Consider the following 23,388-nt stretch of genomic DNA (forward strand, 5'->3'; position numbering starts at 1 on the left):
CCCCATTAATGTGTATCTGTATCTTAACCCACAGACTGACTTCCCAGCTTGACCTCGGCCCTTCCTCGTTGTTATGGACTTTGCTGGCAATTCCTGGACTGTGGCTCACCCTGGCTGCTGTCACCCATCTTGAGCCTGCCCTGCTTGCTGCTGCCCCACCTCACTGGCTCACTCAGCCTTCCTCACCACGGATGTGCCAGATGATCTGCATTCTGGGCTGGCCCTGTCTGCCACGCTCTCAGGTACTGTGGGATGGGGTGGCTTGTCCTGCAGCATTGTCCCAGGTGATTGCCAGTCCCCTTATCTCAGGGAGCCCTTGGTGCACCCCCAACATTCAGCTCTGGTCATCTTGCACTCTGCTCTGAGCAGCGTGGAGCTGCCTTTCTGCTCCTTCCCCAACGTGAGCCCTGCAGCCCACTGCCAGCCCCGTAGCCTCCACCTGTGCCCCCTGCTCCAGCTCAGCTCTTCATTTCCTTGGGGGTGTCCTGAACCCCTCCTCCTGGCTCTCAGCCCTGGCACTGCAGTGTAACCTCCTGGAGCTGCCCTTGGGCCAGCAGCCATCCCACACCTTCCTGCTATCCTGGTGCATGGTGAGGGGCCATGACCACGTCCTCCACCCTTCTGGAGAGGGGCCTGGTGCCGGGAGTTGGGGACACTGGAGCCAGGGATGATCCCCTTCCTGATGGTGACCATGAGGAGAGGCCTATGCAGAGCTCCAACAGGACATGGACCCACTCATCCAGACCTACGCCTTTTTCACCGGGGCTATTCTGAGCCATCACTGGACCACAACTCACCCTGGCTGCTGTCTCCAGCCTGGCTTAGTCACCACCGAACAGCTGATGCTGGAACGTGTGCTCAGCTGCCCAGCACTGCTCAGGTACTGTGGGATGGGTATGGTGCCCAGATCAGCCTTCTGGGGAGGGGTGGCTCTGCCATAGAATGGGGGCAGCTATAATACACGAGTGGGGGCACAGTATTGCCCTGGGTGCCCCCCAGCATTGTGGGCTGCCATGTGGCTGCCAGCACAGCACCTGGTTCTGGTTGTTGGCCTTGTTCCATCATCAGGCATGCAAGTGCATGGGTGTATGTCTGGGTGCCAGGTTGGTGCTCATCAGGTGCTACCTTCTACAGCTCAGGCAAGGGGAAAGAACCTGGGCCATCTGTCAGATGCAGGGGTAGATCGCTGTGTCTTGTTTATATCGCTGCATCCTGAGGGCATAGCTGTATATGGATGGAGAGAGATATTCACAAACAGATGTGCCAGCAAGCAGGTAAATGAAGTGAGACACCCACTCACAATACCTCAAGAAGATGGCACAGGGGAAATGCCTTTCCCTGCTGCCAGTAGTGTTCAAAATCCCCCATCTAAGTCCTCAGGCACCCTTCCTGACTACAGCTCTGTTTCATCTCTCACACCTGAGCTCTCCCTTTGCTTTGGGTTTGTTGGATGGTGCTGTACGAGGGAAAGCAGCACAGAGTTCCTCTCTTGACAGCTTTGAGGACTCTGTGAGTAGAGCTGACCTAGGCTTGTGCTGTGTACACCCTCAGCAGTGGCTGCATGCGTGCAACTTAGCAACTGGGCTCCGATGGCAGGAAGCCATTGAGTGTCTGGATGCTGGTATAGGACCCTTGTAAGGAACAGTGATGGGACTGTGGCGTTTTCTTGCAGGCAGTATGCCTCTGCCTACTCCATTGTCCTGCAAAGTGTTGAGCCACCACCCCCTGCTGTTTAAAGCTTTCCTGGAGAGTGCAATGTTTGTCTTCTTTTGCAGCTACCAGTTCACTAACACCTTCCATGCAATAAGCACCCTGAGTACCAGGGCCGTGTGCTGGGTATGAGGGATGCCAGAGCCAACATGAAAAGTCAGGTGCCCTGCTCCCCAATGGACTGGTAAATAAGGTAAGGAGGGTGCTGGGCCTCAGCGCAGCTGTCATGTTGATGCAGGAGTGGGGGGGTGACTTTACAGTGCGTGGAGGGGGTCGCAGGGGGGGTTTCTTGTACTTCCCATCTCTCAAACTCCAGGATAAAGTACAGCCCTGGGCAGGGGCCTAAAGAGCAGAAATGTTCCTGTGAGCAGAAGGGCTCTGAGCTGTGCCCCCAGTACCAGTTGTCTGCCTCTGTACCTGTGGCTTCTGCACTTACACTTCAGTTCCCTTCTCTTTCCCCCTCGGGGTGCTGCTCCCCTAGAGAACCTTCCCTTGCCGGTACCCCATCCCCTGAGACACGGACACAGCCAGTCAGTCCATCCTTTTATTGTCACCCCACAGGGAACAGTTACATCCTCTGCACAGGCTTAATTCCCAGGATGTCAAAGCCCTTGGCCATGATCATGGCAGTGGCCTCGCACAGCAGCAGCCTCCACATATTCACCTTCACAATCTGGCCTGCAAAACAAGAGAAGACTAATGTAGGAGCTGGAGCCACTGCTCACATCAACCACAGCTGCCCTCCCTCTTGGGGACCAATCTGCCCCCCACCCTGACCGTGAGGCTGGGCACAGGGAACCCCCTTCATCCCTTACCCAGGCAGGCTGCCCAGCTGCTGTCTCCAGGTGTCTGGTTTAACCTTCGCAGCAGGAAGGTTAAACCAGACACCTGCCAGACACCCTTCTGCCCTCCTACATGGACAGCACTTGTGTTCTGCAGCTGTCAGGAGGGCAACGACAGCCTTCCCAGCACAGGGAATCACCCTGCAGTTCACCTGTCCACTGGTACACGATGACATGAGCTGCACCCCAGACATGCACTCACCACTCTGCCTGTCTTTCTCCACGCAGTAGCAGTTGTCGTAGAACTCAGTGAAAGTGGTGGCCAGCTCGTAAAGGTAGTCACAGAGCGTGTGCAACAACAGATCCTCCAGGATCTTCTCCAGGATCTCAGGGAACCTCAGGATGCACTTGCCCAGTTTCCACTCCTTCTCGTGGTCAAGGACCAGCACCTCTTCCCTGGCTGCCTTCCGCAGCATCTCCTCGTCAATATTGGCCAGGCGAGCAATAGCCCTGAAATGACCCAAAGCACGGCCTGCTGGTCAGGGTCCTACTGCTGCCTGTAGCCAAGCACACTCCTTTCCAGCCCCAAGTAGTGTTATCAACAACTTCCACCATTGTGAAGCAGTGCCCTGAATCAGGTCCCACAGGACACCATCTCAGTGGTGGAGCGGTGGAGTGTGCTTCTCTTGCCAGCTACCCCTCCCTTTGCACTAAAGATGCAAAGAGCAGGAGAGACAAGCTTCAGGTGCCTCCCACCATGCTCAACTCACCTGATCCGCGTGAAGGCATACAGCAAATAAGCAGCTGTATTTCCTCGGTCATCCAGCATCTTGTCAAAGGAGAACACGTAGTCATTTATTCTGTTGTGGGAGAGATCTGCGTATTTAATACAGCCAAAAGCGACTGACGTCTGGGCAGCTTTCAGCTCTTCTGCTGTGAGGACCTGTTACAATTTCAGAACAGGTAATGAGCAAGAGGGGGAAAGCTATGCTGGCATCACAACCCCCCCAGACCCTCACATGGCTGGAGAGGGCCCCAGAAGTTGAGGGGGTTTTACCCCCACTGCACATGGCAGCAGGCTCCCAGCTGCCTTTCCCCTGTGCACATGGTGAACCTTCTGCTCCCGAAGGCCTGCCCACCACGTAACATCTAACCACCTACCCCCCGTGCAAGTGAACAGTTGCACTGTGCTCCCACTTCACACAACCTGTGCCTGCACACAGCGCTCTGACATGCCCTTACAGAGCACTGTGGATCAGCCAAACTCTGAAAGAACACCTCTTTGATACAACAGCAAGCTGCCAGCATGGCCAACTGGTTTGTCCCTAAGTAAGTTCTATGTGCTCTTGGGAGATCTTCATGGTGTTTTATTCCTATGCTTCCTGGTGGTTCCATTTAAAAGGGAAATTTCAGCTTCATGCACAGCATGAAGGAGCCGCCCTTCCCAATTCCACTGCCTCACACTGTGCTCAGACCGTTCGGTCCTTCTGTTCCATTCTGTGGCCCAACCTGTGCAGGTCTCTTCCAAGGAAGCCAAGACAGATGAAATCTTTTTTAGCAAAAGCTTCCAGTAAGCGCTGTTGAAGGGAACAGGTAAAGCCTGACGTGATAGTCCCCTGCAGCTCTCCAACCATCCATCAGCAGAAGTCACTAGACCAGCAGGCCGAGGCTGCAGCTCTCATCACCAGCCACCACCTGCTGCACCTTAGCAGAGTCACAGTTGCCATCCTTGCAGCCTAGCTGGTACCTGCAGGGCCAGCTCTCTTGCCAGGCCCAGCTTCCCTGCCAGCTCCACTAAAAGCTGTGCAGTGCCAGCCAGGGGCCATCATGCTGCCCACAGTTCACACCTCACTGCTATGTATCCAGGGATGCTCTCCTTTCCCCAGGACAGCACCCTGCCCAGCTGCTCCCCACTCACACTACTGATTCTGTACAAAACCCGCAGCAGCCCCTGGGTAGCCTGGCTGCACCCATAGTCTGAGCTCACATCCGTAATGTAGATATTTTAAATCTGTGAACAAATCTGGGAGGTTCCCTGGAAAGATTAGCTACCTTGTCCCGTTCCTTGTCTTTCAGCTTGTCCATGGCTCGTTTCAGCCCTTCTTCCAGAAGATCCATAAGACGCACTGTGTCCCCTGAACGAGTTTTGAACTTCTTCCTGAAAACACACAGCCAAAAATGACCACCTACATGAGGCAAAACACTCCCAGCAATTTCCACTGCTAATACCTTTGGCTGATAAAAAAAAAAGCACATACCTACAAAGCCCTTCGTACTGAAGACCTGGACACCAGACAGCTCTACCTAGCAAAAGGTGTAGGAATCTAACAACATCCGTGGGGGGAGCTGGGAGTGGGGGGGTACAGGGAAGGGTGCAACAGTCAGAACTGTCCCAGACATCAGGCAGGACCCGATACGATACCAGTGCAAGACTTGTATCCAGCAAGGGCAAATCCAGCAAGGCATCTTTCTTTACTTTTGTAACAAGCCCCCAGCAACACCACTCGGCCTGCAACATTACATGACTGCACTACACACCGGTTAAACCACGGTTTAACTGAGACACAAGCCCAACCCTGGAGCACAAGGGCATAGCCTGCACACCAAGACACTGATGTTCTTTTCCTAACTTTCATTCCATCTCCTGCAGGGCAGGCAGAAAACAAGGGTGTCATGGCCTCTACCACTGCCATCTCTAGTCTTTGCATCACATTCCTCTGCACCTCCACAACCATTCCCAGTGTCAAGTCAGTCCTCTCCCCCAATGCCAGGTAACAGAAGCCAGGCCTGACTTCAGCACCCGTGTCTATGCGCATCAGAGGGCTGTGACGTGCAGTACAGTGACGCGGTTACAAGCAACAGCACAGGATGTAATGCCTTTTTTTTTTTTGGCATGCCACATACATACTTGTCAAATGAGCAAAAGACTTCTGCACTCAATTGAACATCCTCTTTGGAGCACATTCAGAGGCAAAACTACATTGGAGACTTACTTGTCCTCCCCCAGCACCACTCCGAATGCAGCGTGGGTGATCCTGGTCACTTTGGGGTCATACCAGCCGATCATCTGTCCAGCTGCAAAGATTGTTTGCAAATGCACCGACTGCAAAGAAGAAATAGCAACAACCAGTTCTCAGCCCACTCTTCTGGGGAGGCCAGCTTCAGTGCCTTCACAATGCTGCTTTGACAATGAGACTTTACGTGTTTTTAGCTCCACAGAAACATCCCGCGTCAGAAAGTCTAACCTTTCCAAGAACTTGCTGGGCCTACAGCAGCAGCAAACAGCAAATTTATATCACTGCTCGGATACGGGACTGGCAAGCTTGCATTTCCTCAGGTAAGAAGAGGTATACACCGTACAAACCTCATTTCAGACTATGAGATTCTGGCTCAGCTTAGCTGCAGTAGTGACTGTGCTGCACTAATCATTTGGTTCTAGGGCTCCAGAGACCACCAGTCACCCACATTATATTCACCATTACACCACTAAGCTCAAAAGCCAATACAGCACATGGAAAAACCCTACAGAGTTCTATCTGCCTTACTTTGTACTTGTTATTTATATTATTTTGATGATCAGTATCAGCAGTGACAGGAGGGACTGACGTACTGACCTGGCCACTGTCGACAACATAGATGAGGATATCACCCTTCTCTTCAAGCAGCCTGTGTCTGAGCGCAGCCAAGTCAGATGTGTCATATGTGTAACCTCCATCTGACTTCACGATGGTCAGCGGGACAGAGAAACCTGGGACAAACACAACCTTCCGGCCATCATCCACCTGGACAAAGCCTAGAAAAGCAATGGAATAACGCACTGTACCATAGCGCATGGAGAGGCTGTGGGATGTGACAGGCAGAAACGTTTCCCATTCCAGATGCTATCAGAAAGAGGTCCATGCAGATGCATTAACAAATATTTACTGTCTCAAAATATGAAAAAAAAAAAAACCAACAAAAAAAACACAGCCTAAATGAGAACTCCCTCACCAGCCAAGGCAGATTTCGTGTTGCAATACTGTAACTCAAGACTGCACACAAGAAAGCAGATCTATACCATTCCAGCCTTTCCAAAAGAGACTTAGTTCGATTTAAAAACTCACATCACTGGCATCCAGATCTACCTTTGCAGCTGCAAAAACAGCGTTACAAAGGAAAGCACTAAAGACAGTGGAAACTCTATGGAGATGCAAAATCTAAGCAGGAACACATACATAAAATTATAAGCTCATTATGGTCCACTTCACTTCTTGTGAATCTCAGAGTCACCGTGAGCCAAAAATACCACTGTCTTCACAGAGAAAATTTCTCTGATACAAGTTTTCCTACGGTCGCAACACTAAGAAACACTGGTAAAGATAAAATAAACTCCAGTAGCACCTCGTGCTATTTCCAGCAAATCCCCCCCCACACTACTTTTGCTATCAGCAAGAAAGATTCGATCTTTGTGGAGTGATAATATATAAGAATCAGTTCTGCTCATGCTTTGGGAGGAAACTCCACAGAAGAGCCACTCAGAAATTGCTGCTCAGAAAAAAGAGCAAGGTGCAGGGAACATGCACCTTTGTGAACACCAGTCCCAAGCCTTGGTAACTAGGAGTGGAGTTACCTCTCTCGTGCTGATCTGCAGAATTTCTGATTCCAAGACAAAAAGCCTCACCTTTATCTTCAAATTCTTTCACGATATCTTTCATCATATCCTGGTAGAACGATTCCCCTCTCTCCGTGAGTGTGATGTCCAGGCAGTTGTAGATTTTCTGGAACTCTTGAGGGAGAAAACAGTTGAAAATACTTTCATTAAATACATACGGTGGCAATTTTAGTGGCATATGTTTACTAACAGGCACAGCAAGTCCCTAAATACGTTTTCTATCTCTTGTTCAAGCTATCAGGGAAGGACTCAGACTAGACCAAGGAGACAAAGGCTTTAGTTGACCTCCTCCATAGACAGGCCAGTTCTTTGGCTGCATTATCCTTTTTCTCTAAACGTCTTACAGCAAGGTGGCAGTGACTTCTTTAAGAAAACTCGACGGTGAGAACAGCCACAGCGTCCAGCTGCTGAGCCATGGCTGTGAATGTGGCAGTCACCTTTCCGCGACACGTCACAGATCAGCTCCCACGCTTTAATGAAGTCAGGGTCTTTGCTCTGCAGCAGCACCACACACTGGTAGGCTCTCTTCTTAAATTCCTCCTCCGTGTCAAATCTCCTCTTGGACTCCTATGGTAAAACACACTGCATGAAAGAAGCACTTGGTTTTTCCCTCAAAACAATGGAGGAGAATGTTCACAACATGCTCCCAAAGCGTGTTCATCTCAAAAGACGAGTCCTTTAATCATTCCCCATGTGGACAACTCAAGACCAGATAGTGTAATTCATTCATTACCCATTGGTAGGGAATTGCAATAAGCTATTAGCAGAACTTGCTTCTCAGCTGTTGACATAAATATCAGAATTATCTGCGATAAATACCTTGTAAAAAGCTTGGAGATCCCCAATGGGAGGAGAAACAGTTAAGTAATCTGGAAATTTGTCTTGGAGGTGAGCAATGAGCATTCCAAACTGGGTGCCCCAGTCTCCTAAATGGTTTAACCTTGAAGCAATTAAAGAGCACAACAATAATGATTTTTCAAACATATGTTTTAAATCACAAACATTTTAAATACATATATTCTAAATGAAGAAACACATAATATGAGAAACCAACACCAGGCAAGCTCTGCCCCCGCTTCAGGGAAATGAAGCTGCTGCCCATCTTGACTGCTCATCTCACCACACTTGCTCAGTTTCCTACCTTACTGCACACCAAGGACTATTTGTTATGTGCTTATCAAAAAGATCAACACCGACCAAAGCAAAGAGAGATTTACTACAGACACGTAGCCAAAGAAAACTATCCCACCCAAAAAGCAGCTCTCACCTCAACACATCATAACCTGCAAACTCGAAGAGGCGGCACATACTTTCTCCAATGATGGTGGATCGCAGGTGACCAACGTGCATCTCTTTTGCAATGTTAGGGGAAGAGAAATCCAGTATCACCTTAGACACGGTTCAAAAGGAAAAAATGAATAAAGGCAACAGCCATGACCACATCCCGTGTGTTTCACGTACATTTTGTTGGGTGGGCTGAGGGAGGCATGCCCATGCTGCTGGCAGCACTTGATAGCAGAGCAGCCCACATGGGACCTCAGAGCAGGCTTCGACCCAGGTCTCCCCTGCATCTCCCCCCACGGGGGTCAGGGATCAGTCCCAGACCGATCTGGGCACAACGTGCTGTCCCCAGGGAGCCCTGGAATACCCCTGTCCCTCAACCACCATCACCCCAGAGACCACGGCTGGTACATGTGGGCCACCCATGTATCCTGAAGCCACATAAACGCTGCTGTAATGACCAGCTGACACGGCCACCCACCCAACAAATCACTTTGAGGGGGGACTTGAAAGCTACCTGCAGTCTAGCACTGCTTCATCTATATGGGTGCAAGATGCCTATCTGCTTTCTGCCATCCATACCTTTTTCCTTTTGCCAATAGCTGGCGGTTGAACACCATTCATTAATAAACTGCTCAGCTGCTTTGATACAAAATCCTTTCGCAGATGGACGTTGATAAAACCTGTAGAGGAGAAAACCAGCAAGGAGTGTTGGAGCTTCTGGAGTGCCTTAAACCACTTTTCCATTCTTTCCCCCTTTGGTTTTCACTTTCCTCACACCGAGGACAAGAGCTTATGAAGTTATCTTGACTAAATAAAAATTTACTTCAGCAGCAGTACAGCAAAGCTGTCACTAGAAGACAGTTCCTGTTCCCAGATTGAAAGAGCTTGTTTCACACAGTGATGCCCTCTGACTGCAGCAGTCAGAGTCTGCTAGACCACTGACAACTCCTCTGAGCACACTGTCACTCAGAGCCGACTTTATAAAAACTTTATTAGAAAATAAATAATCTTCTCAGGGTTTGTACAATGCAAAAACAAGTCCCGCTAACTTTACTTATTTTTTTTTTAAATTAACATCCTAAAATGTAGTCACATTTGCCATAATTCATGCTTGTGGAGCAAGTGTTTTACTTCTAAGAGTTAATGAATGAATTGCCCAAACCCCCACAGGCCTGTGCTGCATTGTCTTTGTCTTTACACTGCTGCCCTAAGGAATATGAGCCCTCATATTTCTTCCTAAGTCCCAGGGACAAAACAGACACAGCAGTTAAGAACTCCCATGCCCCTGCAGCACCTCAGTGCCAAAAGGCCAAGGCCCCCACTCCTCAGCCCTCAAGCAACAGCAGACATATCAGGTCTTGGATGAGGAGGACATACCAATTTTTGCAGTAATTTCATATGACTGTGACCTCGTACCTGTCACTGATATTCAAAGTGCAAAACCGATCCCTTAAGTGGAAAAATTTCTGAAGGGGTTGGGACCACACCAGCCAATTTAAAACAAAGGTAGATCTGCTGCTGCTGCGGAAATCTTGGGGCTACGAAGCTCATCAAGCAGCAGCTAATTAATCTGACAACATCAACTGTAAATGACAAGAGTCAAACTCAACTCAGCTGCATCCAGTCTAAAATCACCCTTCCAGCTTTCTAACATAAAAGGGGTGTAACATGAAGTTCCATACCAGGACCGGCAATTTCAACCTTCTCAATGCATTCATTCGCAGGAATATGTTTTGTTATTTTCTCTGCGATCTCTCTCGGACTAACCTTCTGTTCCTTGGTTTTGAGCAGTATCTGAAACACAAGAAGAGCCAGTAAAATTCAATCCTCCACAACATTCTACAAAATGAAACAGAAAGCGGAGATACCACTGTGTTAAAAGAGCCCCACGATCCTTTACCTTCATAATGCAGGTACAAACACACCAAGAAAAACATCTCCAGCAACTTTTACAGATTAGATCAGCTCTTTCCACACCACAGAAGGCAAATTAGACCCACCACATTCAGCACACCCAAAGGCTGTACGTCAGAAGAAAATCTTTCAGGCTGTTAGGTGCTTTGGCAAATTTTGATTTCTTTGAACTGACTTAACTCTTTAAAAATGAAAATAGTCATTTCGCATTGCTGCGAAACCTCATTTAGCCATTTCACAGGTATCCTCAGCTGTGCCGGGCCTCATATCTGAAGAATATGAGAATATTCAGAATATACGTTGCGCCTACAAGAAATACTGAGAGCATGGTTTCTGATTTCTAATTACGAGCTACCAAAACACAGTGCGTGCGATGCTACCTTAGACTCTAGCTGAATGAATAAATAAGTAATAAAAAAGCAGAACTCAAGCTACCAAGGATGGTCCTAACGCTGCCTGATTTTCTTCAGAGAGCATCAGAAAAACTGCTGTAAGGTAGCTCTCTTTTTCCCTCCAGACAAACTTCCCACAGTGAGGAACCGCAGCAACAGGATGCAAGTTCCTGTTCCAGGTTATTCCACGATTTACTTGTCCATTCCCCAAACTTCTTCTCACACAGCTTTTGGTAGATCTTAGAAAAACACTTTGGAGGAGGATGCAGTGAGCTTGCCCCTCGCAAAATACTACATTCATACTGTATACTGTATTATGGCAACTATTTGTTTCTAATGCGTGGTTTTTCATTCTTAATGTGCAACGTTTGAAAACATTCTATCACCCTAACCCTACCAAAGCCAAAAAGAACATGTAGCTCTTGGTCAATTCAGAATCTAAGCTTGCTACTGCTAATTTGCAGTCCGCTGCAGAATGTGACTTCTGCTTAGGCTTTAGTCTGCAGTTCAGACCTGCCATACCATTCAGCATTACAGGATCCTTGCAAGATGGTTACAGCTTAGAACAGGCAAGAAAAGCAAACTGCTGTAGGGATCAAATTATGCTACCCAGAGCGCAAACTACAGGAAGAATAAATGCAAAACCAGATGCCAAGCACGTTCCACCGGATGACAGGCATGTCCTCTGAATCACTCCAGAAACAGCCACCACACTCCTATTACTCTCAAGCCCCTGCCATTAATATGCTAACAAGCTCCAGGGAAAACAATACACATTTGTGAGGGCTGTTTCCACATCAGCGCCTCGAAGGGAGAGGCTGCTGCCTGGCACGTAGTGGCTGCCCTCAGTCAAATGCTTCCTGCTCCTCTCGTGGTGAGCAATGCTCCAGCTGCAAGGGGAGCGAGGCTTGGTGGGGTACCTGCAGCACTGTTAGGTCCCTGACCTAACTCACTGCTCTCAGAGAAACGACTGCACTGCATCCACTGGCTTCGATGCGTAGATTACGTTGTGAGTGCACCATGTGTGTCAGTACTCCCAAGCCCAGCGTGCTGGCACGCCTTCCAAGGAACAAGCCCTGCAGCCAAGCACAGCACGAGGAACGTTTACTCACCAGTACCGCTGACAATCAGAACTTGAAGCCCTAGCTCGAAGGGGACTGTTCGGACACTGAGTTATGTGAACAATGCTGACACTGAGAAGCCAGGACGGCTCAAGAATTCAAACAGCGACTTAATTGGGGTAAAGCAGCGGTCAGAAAAATGGCAAAGCTCTGAAAGTCTGTGTCGGTGCAGTCACCCAGCGCGGCCCTCTGGCTGGAGCCCAGGCACAGTGTGCTAGCAGCGTGCTAACAAGACCAAGGGCAGACATGGATTCGGGAGGGCTGTTTCTGCCCTGGCACCGCAGCCGCAGAGCCTGCTGCCTGGCACGTATCGGTGCTGCCCGGGACACAGGCGCAGGCACGGCAGAGGGCAGCCTGGGACTGCAGAACCTTACACGTATTTATCTTAAGAATAAAAGTTGCTTCTGTTGAGATTGCACACTGCAAAACCAAAGATCAGTAGTTATGAAGAGACTATCTATTCCCTCAAAGGCAGCAATGCACTGGAAGTGCGGACATTTCCATCATCTAAGCAAGGATGTAGCACCTTCTTTCTCCCTCACTTCTTTGTTTTACTTCACTACAGTCCCATCCTACTCAGCAATGCCTGAAGTGCCTCTTACTCTGTCTGGGTCCTCTTCAGCCAATACCTTCTACAAAGCAGCTGTGCCACAGTTTTCAAAGCAACACTGTTGGTACCTGCCAGGAATAAAAACCCCACTCCTTCTTTGGCACACTCATCACAGGCATTCTGTAAAGTGAAGCCATTGTTACTGCTGAATATCGTTAACAAAACAAACACGATTCCTGACTTCTCTTCCATATTTTAACAGAAATACAGAAGCAATTAAGAAGTACTTAATCATAAGAAAAGGAATGCAATGATTTAAATCCCACAAACTGGGCAGTTGTTCTGTAGCAATGTGCAACTCAGACATTCTCCTGACACATTACAGTCATTTGAAAAGACACATAAAGACCTACTTTGTAAAGGCCAATGCTTTCTAAAATGCCATTAGATATTCAGTGAATTCTCAGCCCAGAGGGCTGCAACAAGCCTTAAACAGGTCCAAAACTGCAACTGTCACCACGCTGTCCACCACTTTGCTTCCAGCAGGCAATATTCCCACTTCTTCTTCTCTTTGGAAGATCTCTCAGATTTACCTGTGTTATGCCCATGGCGCTGTTGCACTGATAATCCCCAAATTTGGGCTGCTGGCTTGGTGTCACCACTAGCGGAGGGTTTTCTAACTCTGGGTAGGCAGCCTGAATAGCAGCTCCAAAGATCTCCTGAAGATGGCTGTTAATATTAATCATGCTTTTCACTGTTTTACTTCTTTCCTCTTGAAGGCTCTGGAAAAACAAAATACAGAAGGCTCAATTCACAGCATGTGCAGAACAGTCACATCCTGCTTTTCTCCTTGGCTGCATGGCAAAGCATGACTGAAAGATGTGGCTGGCACCAATAGGTACAAGAGCAACATATACAACATGGGAACCACGAGATTCAAGAGACGCTTCTGCCTTTGAAGCTCACAGCCCAGACACTTCCCCTGACCGCAGCGCGGCGTTGTATTTCTCACGCATCTGTCAGCGATCCTGGTAAAGGCCTCAGCTGGGCTACACGACCATTCGAGACAGGGCAGTGTGGGCTTATTAAACTACTATGACATTTTTCATAAGGTCGTGTTTTGTTTAAGGAACCAAGAAATATCTGAAGCACAATCAACAATTAAGACATTGGAATGCAGAGAGTCGCACATTACTAGCCGTAACAAACCGACATCATTTATTTACTTTCTCTGAACGAGATCAAAACTACGTACTAGGCCGCTAATTCTCTATTCCCTTACCTTCTGAAGGAAATTTAACCGATATTTAAGTTTTGCGTTTTCGTCTCGCAACCCTTCCAAACTTGGGGAGATTCCCAAGCACCCACAGTTCTTCAGACGCTCAATTTCCGCAGTTAGTGACTTAATCTCGTTTTCCTGAAAAGCAAATGAGATGGACACACAGTGGGTCTTGGAGAAGGTGAACAGCAGGTGAGGAGTGCAGGACCTCAGGTACGGTCTTGCCTTGTAAAGGTAACAACAATCAAGTCGAGTAATTCCAAGCAATTCTTGTTTAAAGGCGGTCTCTATTTGTGCCAAAAACATGGCTTCTGACACGTTCTTAAAAACGTCAGTGAGGTAATAACCACCTTACTAACCTCAAAACAGAAGCACGGGGAAGACAACAGATCAGGCTAAGAAAATACATTCTTAAAAAAAGCATTTCTTCCAGCTTTTCCTTATTTATTTATTTTTTAATCTAGTAAAGATGTCCAATGTTTTGATTCCAAATCCCCAGAAGCCTCCTTCGAGTGTCAGCCAGTTCCATCTTTTTTAAAGCTGGGCCACATATTCTTTCCCAGAGGATGAAACCACAACCACTGATGCAACTCCACTGAGCCCACAGGGCGTGCGGCCGGCCCGCAGCATGCGCGTGCTCCCAGCTCACTGCGCATTTCCTCCCCGACTGCCACAGTGGCTTCTCCCTTAAAACTGCCATAAGGTGCTTGGGAGAAACTGGGAATCTCAGGTGGATTTTTACACTCCAGACAAGCTCCAGCTTTCTGCTGCCCTTCAGGTTTGTACCCTCCACGGCCAAAGAACTCAGCGCAGCGGCAGCACCCGCTGCTCCCTTTGCCCCTCCCGACCTCACAGCCCGGGTGCAGGCACGCAGCCCAGCAGCGACTTCCCTCGCCCAGCCCCATGGAACCCAGCTCTTGTAAGCTTCATCTCTGTTGTCCACGTCCCCGCAACCTGTTCCACAAAGAGAAGTCAGGGCGTTGCTGGAAATGTACACTGCAGCTCCAGGAGGCAGTGCTCCCCAGCCTGACCCCTCATCTGACCCAGGCAGGCTCTCGGCTACCAACGTTCTCACAGCAGGAAGCAGCTTGGGCTATTATCACAGACAAGTACGCTGCCAAACCTTACAAAAAGAGCTTGTTCACTTTTTGCTCTTGAAACAATCAGAACATTTTTTAATTAAGGAAAAAAAATAATCTGGGCCATCCAATCTTCTGGCCCAGTATTTCCACCCGAACAGCAACTCCCACAGGTGCCAGCGTAACTGCAGATGCTCAGAACTTTTAAGCTGGGCCAAAGTGATCTTAAGACTGCTCCATCTGCAGAGCAAGCTGGAAGGCTTACGAAAACTTTTGAGGTCATTCTTTGTTTGCGCTTCAGCTTCAATGCTTCCAGCTCATCTCTTTAACAGCCCCAAGGTGTCCTCTGCCACAGGAGAACAAGCCGTGTCCTGCAGTGTTAGACGATCCAAAACCAAAGCTATAGCTCAGGAAGAACTGCTTCAAACAGCCCATCCCAGCTGGTCTTTTGTATCTTATTACTTCTCTTTTGAAACCCAAGGCAGACCCTTTTGCTTTCACGTACTTTTCCTCCCACTTACCCAACAGAAAATATGCTTTCCTTAGTTTAAACTTTTCTTACTGGCCTAACTTGGCAGCGTTTCACATAACTTACAGACCTGCTTGACAAATTTCCAGACTGAACTTCACATTAAAATAGCTTGAGAGATTTCATCGCATTATTTCACAGCTGTTTCACTGTAAAATTTACGTAAGTGGTATGGCAACAACTGACTCAGAGCAGTGCTGGCCCAGCAACACAAATAATCACCGTTTAAACTCACCTACACTCAAAAAAACCTGGAACGTCCTTTAAGAAAAACACAAAGATTACATTCTACACTCAGTGTCAGTCTATCTGCAAGTCCTGCATCTACCTGCTCTCTGGCTGCCTACCCCAGCACTGCAGTTTCCCTTTTTTTGCTCTTCAATGCAGAGGATGAACTGACCTCATTCAGAACCACTGAGCAGAGAATCCTGAAAATTAGCAGGCACTACACCAAGTCCCAGAACACAAGGGGTCAGCATGAGAAGGGCTGGGCTGAGCTGAGCAGCAGCATGGCCCCACACCCATCACCGTTAAGCTCACCTTTGCACACACACGTTACAAATACCCCGATTGAAACAACCTGCAATAAACCTGCCCATCTAGCAAATCACCTGTGAATGCTGGGTTTGTTAGAGGGATATAAACTCTGTAACCTTCCTAAAAAATAAATTACGACATTAAACCACAGATACCCCTTGCAGTTCCTTTCTCACAGTACGTTTTGAGGGAGGGAGGGAGAGAACACAACAGCACCATGCCTCCATGTCGCGGCACAACAATTAATAGACCCTAAAGAACCGGGATCCCATCCCGGGGAGAGAGACCCAATCACAGATGCTGTGGAGTCAACCCTCATTTACTCAAACTTCCGTGCTGTCTTTTATACCCGTACAGCTGCTGTGCATGCCTGATCACACCCGAGTCCCGCGCTCACGCACCCATCCCTCCCCTTTAACCCGCCCAGCACGAGGCATTACATCAGCAAGCATGCGCCTGTGATTGACATCCTTCCTTTCGTTCACCGTGCCAATCAGCACACATCGCCCTACCGCTTTTACCCGCCTCATCTCCCCCTTCTCTTAGCCGACTACGTGGCAGTTTCCACTTCTGGAGGCAATTTCTCATCTGCCTCTGGGAGATGTTCCCGATCCGGATCCCCACGGCGCAGGTCTCACATTTGGAGTTCTGGAACATCCGCCAGAAGCTGTTTGCCATCGTCGAGGGGTTGGCCATGAGAAAGGTCAGGACACTCAGGTGGAAACAGAAGATGATGGCCATCCCAGGGTTCTCTGGTTTTCTCAAGCCACGGTTGCACCAAACGCGCAGGGATATCTGTGGAGACACATGCATAACCCCTTCCCCACGTCATTACATCAGCGTGTCCTTCCCACCTAGGGCTTTCTGGGAGGCGATAACCCACTTGTGACATGGTACAACCACTGAAGAGCATATTTTGGTGGAAAAATGGTGCTGAAGGGGGGTGGCATCTGTCGAGTTCGAAAGGAAAAGATTTGATTATCTGTACACTACTTTTCATTACACTTTGTGAGTGATGCCTTCAGCTATCTTCAGCCTGGCTGGCGTTCCTGTGTAAACAGTATTTACTAGAACAAAAAGAAACTACTACTAGCCATACTTCTAATGTGCTATTGCAAATCTACTGTTGCAAACAAAAAGCAGTACAAATATACTTTCTTCTTTAAACGTACAAAGCACAGCATTGCCCTAGTTAACAACACTTAACTTTGCAAGTTACATCTGGTTCCTTCAGTTGCATGGCTTATCACAGTAGCAAACTAAGGAAGAGACCTACGAAAAGAAGTCCTAACGTAATTGGAATTTCACATTTGTCAAGCATACAAGGCTACAAGTTGTACAGTTTGTGAATAAACGAGATATGTTGAACTGTAACATTCCCAGCCATGGCAGATGCAGATGCCTGACACAGCATAACTTCTCCTGGCCTCCAGAAAGGCTCATGTGCAGAAGAAAGAAATCACTGAGTATAACAGGCCACAATGCCAACAGTGCCTTTTCAACTAGGTCTCCGGGAGCACCCCGCTCTCCCCCTCCCTTAGCTGAAAGCCAGTGGCATTGGCAATGTTTCTTGTGACTTAAGTTGACCGAAACCAGGTCCATTTGCCATAAAGCACCAGGGGATAGCCCTCTGGGATTAACACCAGAAGCCTGTAAGGAAGGAGAATTAGTCAGCATTCTGATGATAAACGAGCTTGTTGGCAAACCTGCGGAAAAACAGTGGTAGCAACAGAGACTAGTTGATACGTGTAAACAAGCATCTAGTAGGTGCCATAATGAAATATCCATTTGAATAGTTTCAAGAAGAATGCTACCTTCTAAAACAGTTATTAACCCTCACTTCACAGCCAAAAGTTCCAACAACTGAATTGCATCTAGCCAAACGTAACCTGCCTTAAGAGTTGCGACCCGAAGCATCTGCAGAGTTTTCCATTCCCTGTGGTAAAACTACCCAAAGATAACGTTTCATGGGACTTGCCCGACTGACAGATGGCACAATCATCTGGGTGAAGCGGAACAGTGAAAAAACAATCTTTGAGATTGACAACACTAACTTCATAATGTTGAGGAATCATAACAGGGGTAGGTAATCCTGACTGCAACACGAGGAGCAGCAGCAACAGCGTGCACAGCATCCACAGCGCCAGCTCGCTGCCCGCCCGCCCGCAGTCCCACACGTCGCGTCTTCCAGCAGCGCCTTCAGCCCGGCCCTGCCGCTCCGCTGCCCCCGGCCGCCGCCCTCCTCTGGGCCGGGCTTGGTACGCCGGCAGTAGCCGAGACCGCAGGAGCCGTCCCGCAACGGGAGGGCCCTGTGGGCCGGTCGCTCTCCCAGGCAGCCACGGGGACCGGGCCCGTTGAGGCCGAAGCGCCGTCTCCGTCTCCTTCCTTGACCTCTAAGGCATGACCCGGCTGGAGCGTGGCATTATTCATCGCCCCATCCAGCACACCCTGCTCCCACTTATTCTCAAACAACAACATCTGCGCTGGAGTAAGAATCGCTTTCCTGATATTATGCCAATGAAAAGGAGTATGTAGAGCTGCAGAAAGAACGTCCAGCAAACTAGTGCATGCAGGACTCCCGGGACCCTCGGCTGTTATTGCCTGTTGTAGCTCCTTAATAACTCGCCAATCTATTGGCTCCCAGTCAGGTCCTCCATGGCGGTCTTGCAGAACAGGGAACACGTTCCGACCCCCATCTGCCACCGGCAATAACTGTGCGTCCCCTTCCAGCGCGCAGTTCTTAACTACCAGCTTGCAATGAGAAGCCAATCACACCCGTGGGGCCCAGGCGAGCCAGCGCACTCAGCCATGGCCTTAGCAAGCGCCCCCGAGCCCACGGCAAGGCGGCACAACTCTGTCAATAAACGGTGAACTAAATCCTCCTCATCCTTCCCAGGTGACCGAGGATCATCCCGGGGACCTGACAGTGCTGACGGCCCACCCCCAGCCCCCAGAACCGTCGCCATCGGCATACTAACATCCCCAGACCAACACCCAGGGTCTGCTAATGGCTCGTAACCAGGCGGAACTGATGGCCCCTTGTTCGCACCTACGGCGACTCCAGGCGCGAAAGGAGCAGAGTCACCTGCAAAAAACCAATCTGCGGACGCATCCCCTTTTCCAGTCACCAGATACGTACACAGTGGCTGCTCCTCACCTGCCGCCGCCTCAGCCTCTGATGAAACGACCGCAGAACCGCCAGGCCCTGGGGGGGGGGGGCGATGGCTCAGAACCAAGCCGAGGATCTGACCCATAAACCGCAACCGCGGCAGCCTGCCACACGCCCCGAACCTTCCTCATCTTCCCAAGACAACCTTTCAACGCCCCCAGTCAGAAGTAAGATTCAGGGCTGTCCTACCACCCGTAGCGGCAGATTCCAGAAGTTCCCTGCCCGCCGTCTCTGCTAATTGCATCATCCATAGGATGAGAACCCCTGTACCGCTGGAGGAGACCTTCGTGTCCGCCTCCCGAGCCAGCACCTTCAGCACTTTCACCGTATCCTTCACGGATGCCGTTGACATGGTGAAGTCTGGATTAACCCGAGCCCTGCTCGCACCGGTGCACCACAATTACCGCCGTATCTCGTCGGCCCTGGATCACGTCACTATATCATGGTATCACGTCGGGGTCACTGCTTGTCGCGGAGCGACAATTAACAGACCCTAAAGAACTGGGATCCCACCCCGGGGAGAGAGACCCAATCACAGATGCTGTGGAGTCAACCCTCATTTACTCGAACTTCCGCACTGTCTTTTATACCCGTACAGCCGCTGCGCGTGCCCGATCACACCCGAGTCCTGTGCTCACGCACCCACCCCCCCCTACCACTTTTACCCGCCTCACCTCTGATCTGCAAAACACATAACTGAGGAAAGGAAGGGAAAAGCTGCTATTCCAGGAATAAAACCCCACCCCCTACTCTACCTGCACAGCCCTGGATGCATCACAACTTGTCAGTAAAGGGTCATACCTGATGACCACCTCACAAGAAGCTGCGGGAATTGCATGAAGCCATGCTGACATCTCCAAGGGCTCTTTGGTTAGCTGAGCACTAGCAATCTTCCCCTCACCTGTGAATACAAAAAAACTACAGCTTTTTCAAAAAGACCAAAATAATCCTTGTATCTTCTGTGAGCGTTTAATTCAGGCTCCACTGAATTACCACTAAACTTGTACATGCTTCAGTCTCTGAGTAGACAGTTTTACTCCACCGCATTAAAAAAATGAGAAAGCAAATGGCTAACGAAGCACGGCAGTGTTGGGAGCACCTCTCTCCCTTTCCCTCCTCGCCTCCTGCATGGTTTTTTCGCTCCCGCTGCCTGCCTGACCCGCTGCTGAGCTGGCTCAGCACGTTGCTTTCTTTGCAGACTCGCTCCCCTAAAGAGCTAATAAATCCCGCCGGCCCCCAGGGGTCTCCTGAGCTGGGACAAGGGCTCAGCCCTGAGACACCTTTCCTCTCTCAGCAGCTACAAAAGGAAAAACAACAAGGAGCTGCACAAGTTCAGCAGCCAAATTTATTATCTCAGCGTTTTACGGCAGCGCCTCTTATGCTTGAATGGTGAGCTGAAAGCATACTGAAGCTTGTCTGCGCACACGTGTAGGGCAGGCAGAACTCAGAGCCCAGCTGCGCAGCAATCCCTCATGCCCAGACATGTCCCGGGTCACCGCATAAGCAGCACACCTGCAGAAGGATACAGTTTTCCTAAAGCTGCCCGTGCATTCTACTGTTAAGACCAGTAAGGGCAAACGCTGACTGGACAGCCTTTCATTTTTAAATACAACCACTGGAAAGAGCTGTCCCCATCCTCCTCCTCCACCACAGCGCCCTAAGGCCGCGCAACCGTGCGGGAACACGCGGGGCTGCCGCCCCGCCCGGGCCAACCGGAAGCCCCCGCTCCCCGGGCCCAGCCCCACCACGGGCAGAAGCTGCCGCGCTCTGCAGCAGCGCTTTGGCCCTGCTCGTGCCCCAGGAACACAGCCGCGGGAGCGCGCTAACTACTCCGGCCGCTTTCTTCCTTCGAGTACGAAGCCCGCCCTGCTGCCCGCGGCTGCTCGTTTCCCCGCGGAACGCCCCCACCCCTTCCCGCACGGACCCCGCGCCGCTGCAACCCCCTCCCGCCCGAAAGCCTCCGCGCGCCTTCATCCCGGGGAGCTGCCGGGCCGAGCTGCGGTAGGCGCTCCCGTCTCCTCCCTGCCCCCACCTGCCGCGCCAGCCGGGCCACCGCCTCCGCCACGCGTGCCTCCATCCTCCCGCTGCGGGAGCGAGCGGAAGCGGAAGTTGCAGCGCGAAGGCGGAAGCGGAAGCGCTGAGGCGAGGAGCAGCGCCCCCGGGTGGAGGGGAGGGCCCCGCGGGTCAGGGCCGTGGCGGGGCAGGGGGTGACGTCATGCAGCACGATATGCAGGAGACAAGAGCAGGCGAGGAAGCACGTGTGTGCAGAACGGTTGCTTTATTAGAAAACCCCGCACGGAGCGAGGGGCTGCCACCCTCCGCCCGCGGCTTCAACGGGTGCTGCAGTCCCACAGCCCTGCAGTGCACCGCTGCAGTAACAGTGCGGCCCCGTGGGCTCACGCTTCCCGTGCAGCACCTGCGTGCGTCACACGGCCCCCAGGCCCCGCTCACCACACGCTCGGCCGCCCCGCACACAGGCAGCTGCACGGTTCCGACACCGCCCCTTATTGCCGTCACGCTGCTAAAAGGCTGAGCTGTACAAAAGGTCTAAACAGCATTATTTAAGAATAAACAGCACCAGATGCTGCTTTTGTTCTTATTTAAAATTCTATTTCCCAAAAATACATTCCTAAATATACAAACTATACAATCTTGTCACTTTAATGCTGGTTTCTGTGATGATATACGTCAACCTGAAGTCCTTAAAACATCCACGCACTGACAGAAGCTCCAACGTAAAAAGGCCTTGGTACCTTCATATGCCACATAAATAACTTCAAACGAAAAAAAAACAAACTGCAGTTGTAGAAGTGTCCCAAAAGCAAATACTTTATGGTGATCACACGTCATCCGCTGAGAGCGTTGGAATGTTTATCCTGGGCCGTGTGAAAAATGCCATTTTCTCTCTAGAAGAAGATGATCAGCTGTTAGTGCAACAGAGGTCTTGCCAGAAATGCGCATCACCTGCATTAACATGTATCCCACCATCTGTCACTGCCAAGAACAGCAGCACACACTCTCTCAAGCTACACCAGAGATCCTTGCGGTTAAACTCACAATGCTGATCTAATCGAATAAGCCATTTCAGAAAGGATCATTTTTGGCATGATGAACATGTTACTTGAGGAAGCAAAGGACTGCTTCTGCATTAAAGTAAGGATTTGCATGTTTGGTGCCAGGTGGGGAACGATTTGGCCTGCCTACTTCTAGCTGCTTTGAAATCACTTGCAGCGCTGCAGTGAATTTCTGACTTTCAGATTTTGATTTGAAAATAAACATTTGTTTAAGCAGAACACTTAACTACTTGTACAAAAGATAGCTTCATCAGTACCTTAATCATCCACAAAGAAGTCAAGGTAGTCAGTTTTCATTCCCTTTACCAAATGATCCATAATTACCTGAATGACTGTACTTCCAAAGGCTCCTTCCGACTCTGCCCTCGGAGCCGGTGCACATCCTTGGCAGCAGCTCTCATCATTTTGTCAGCTTTGAGCTCACACTTGTGTTCTGTTTTTTCCACCTAAAAAATCGAAGAAAGCTGTCTGTGTTTCTGAGAAGAATCACTTTTACTGAATAAATCTGTAAATACAGCAGTGTTTTACCTGCAGGTCTGAAGGGTTTGAAAACTGCTAACTCTGGAATCAGAAGGCACAGAAGGTAAATTGAAGGCAAATTGAAGGCTTGTCAACCACTGTAACCAGGAGAGGTTTTGTAAGGTCTTCTTCAAGCCCCTTGGTAGGAATTATGGCTGTCACCTGTCTTCTTTGTATTATGATTTTTAAGCCAACACATCAGCTCATGCAAGAACACGGCAATCCATTTTTCCAAGCTCTATCGCAGAGGGCTTTTTTTTTTTTTTTTTTAAACCAACTACATCCTGTGCCATCAAAACTTAAAAAAAACCGTTTCTGCCTGATGGCAGAGGTGCTTGTGATAAATCAGGAAAGCTGAGAAGCAGGCCTATGCACTAGGGAAAGTAACCTGTAGACAGTGAGGTTAGGTGCAAGCCATTGCACACTGAACCTACTGCGGCTTGGGAGGCTGAACTTCACAGAACAGATGGCATTTGTGACTTTCCATACTTGCACCTGAACTAAGACAGGAAATCCCTGTGCTGCATGGGTTCAGGAGTAACAGAATACTACAGGAAGCTAAAGAGACAAGACAAACCCAGCAAGGTTATACAGGAGGACTCAGCTCAGGGGAGATCAGACATCCACACTAGACATACACTAACTGGAAACAATCCTATTCTAAAGCTCAGGATCATCATGCACAAGTTTCATTGAGCCATTATTTCTCTTAGGAGAAGCAGATTTAGATGCTATCTTCCTAATCTTTGTATTTGCAGGAAAGCAGGCATAGACTCTGCAGTCTGTAAACAGACCATC

The 23,388-nt window shown here is 49.6% G+C and overlaps 3 protein-coding genes across 7 annotated transcripts in view; 1 reads left to right on the top strand and 2 right to left on the bottom strand.

The window, feature by feature from the left end:
• LOC110405370 (rho GTPase-activating protein 7-like) overlaps positions 1-2,210 on the top strand; it is a 38,835-nt gene extending 36,625 nt beyond the window's left edge. For 2 of the 4 annotated variants that reach the window (XM_021410605.1, XM_021410606.1), the window contains 2 exons: positions 35-880; positions 1,776-2,210. In XM_021410605.1, the coding sequence (XP_021266280.1) occupies positions 35-52 (18 nt within the window). In that variant the 3' untranslated portion in view covers positions 53-880; positions 1,776-2,210. The remainder of the gene's footprint in view (positions 1-34; positions 881-1,775) is intronic. The other 2 variants (XM_021410604.1, XM_021410603.1) reach the window with 2 other exon arrangements.
• On the bottom strand, positions 2,241-21,149 carry RARS (arginyl-tRNA synthetase). The gene is made up of 15 exons (XM_021410607.1): positions 21,030-21,149; positions 13,687-13,821; positions 12,998-13,186; positions 10,110-10,221; positions 9,007-9,107; positions 8,411-8,532; positions 7,963-8,083; positions 7,581-7,710; positions 7,153-7,257; positions 6,107-6,285; positions 5,486-5,595; positions 4,545-4,650; positions 3,263-3,435; positions 2,755-3,002; positions 2,241-2,388 (listed from the first exon to the last, which is right to left on the bottom strand). The coding sequence occupies exons 1-15, from the start codon at positions 21,072-21,074 to the stop codon at positions 2,279-2,281; spliced, it is 1,986 nt and encodes a 661-aa protein (XP_021266282.1). The 5' UTR covers positions 21,075-21,149; the 3' UTR covers positions 2,241-2,278.
• Positions 21,259-23,388, bottom strand: part of WWC1 (WW and C2 domain containing 1) — a 65,634-nt gene continuing 63,504 nt past the window's right edge. For both annotated transcript variants that reach the window (XM_021410601.1, XM_021410602.1), the window contains exons 22-23: positions 22,396-22,517; positions 21,259-21,903 (exon numbers count right to left, since the gene is read on the bottom strand). In XM_021410601.1, coding sequence (XP_021266276.1) covers positions 21,837-21,903; positions 22,396-22,517 — 189 coding nt within the window. In that variant the 3' untranslated portion in view covers positions 21,259-21,836. The remainder of the gene's footprint in view (positions 21,904-22,395; positions 22,518-23,388) is intronic.

This window comes from Numida meleagris, chromosome 12 (assembly GCF_002078875.1).
Source record: "Numida meleagris isolate 19003 breed g44 Domestic line chromosome 12, NumMel1.0, whole genome shotgun sequence".
NCBI classification, from domain to species: Eukaryota; Metazoa; Chordata; class Aves; order Galliformes; family Numididae; genus Numida; species Numida meleagris.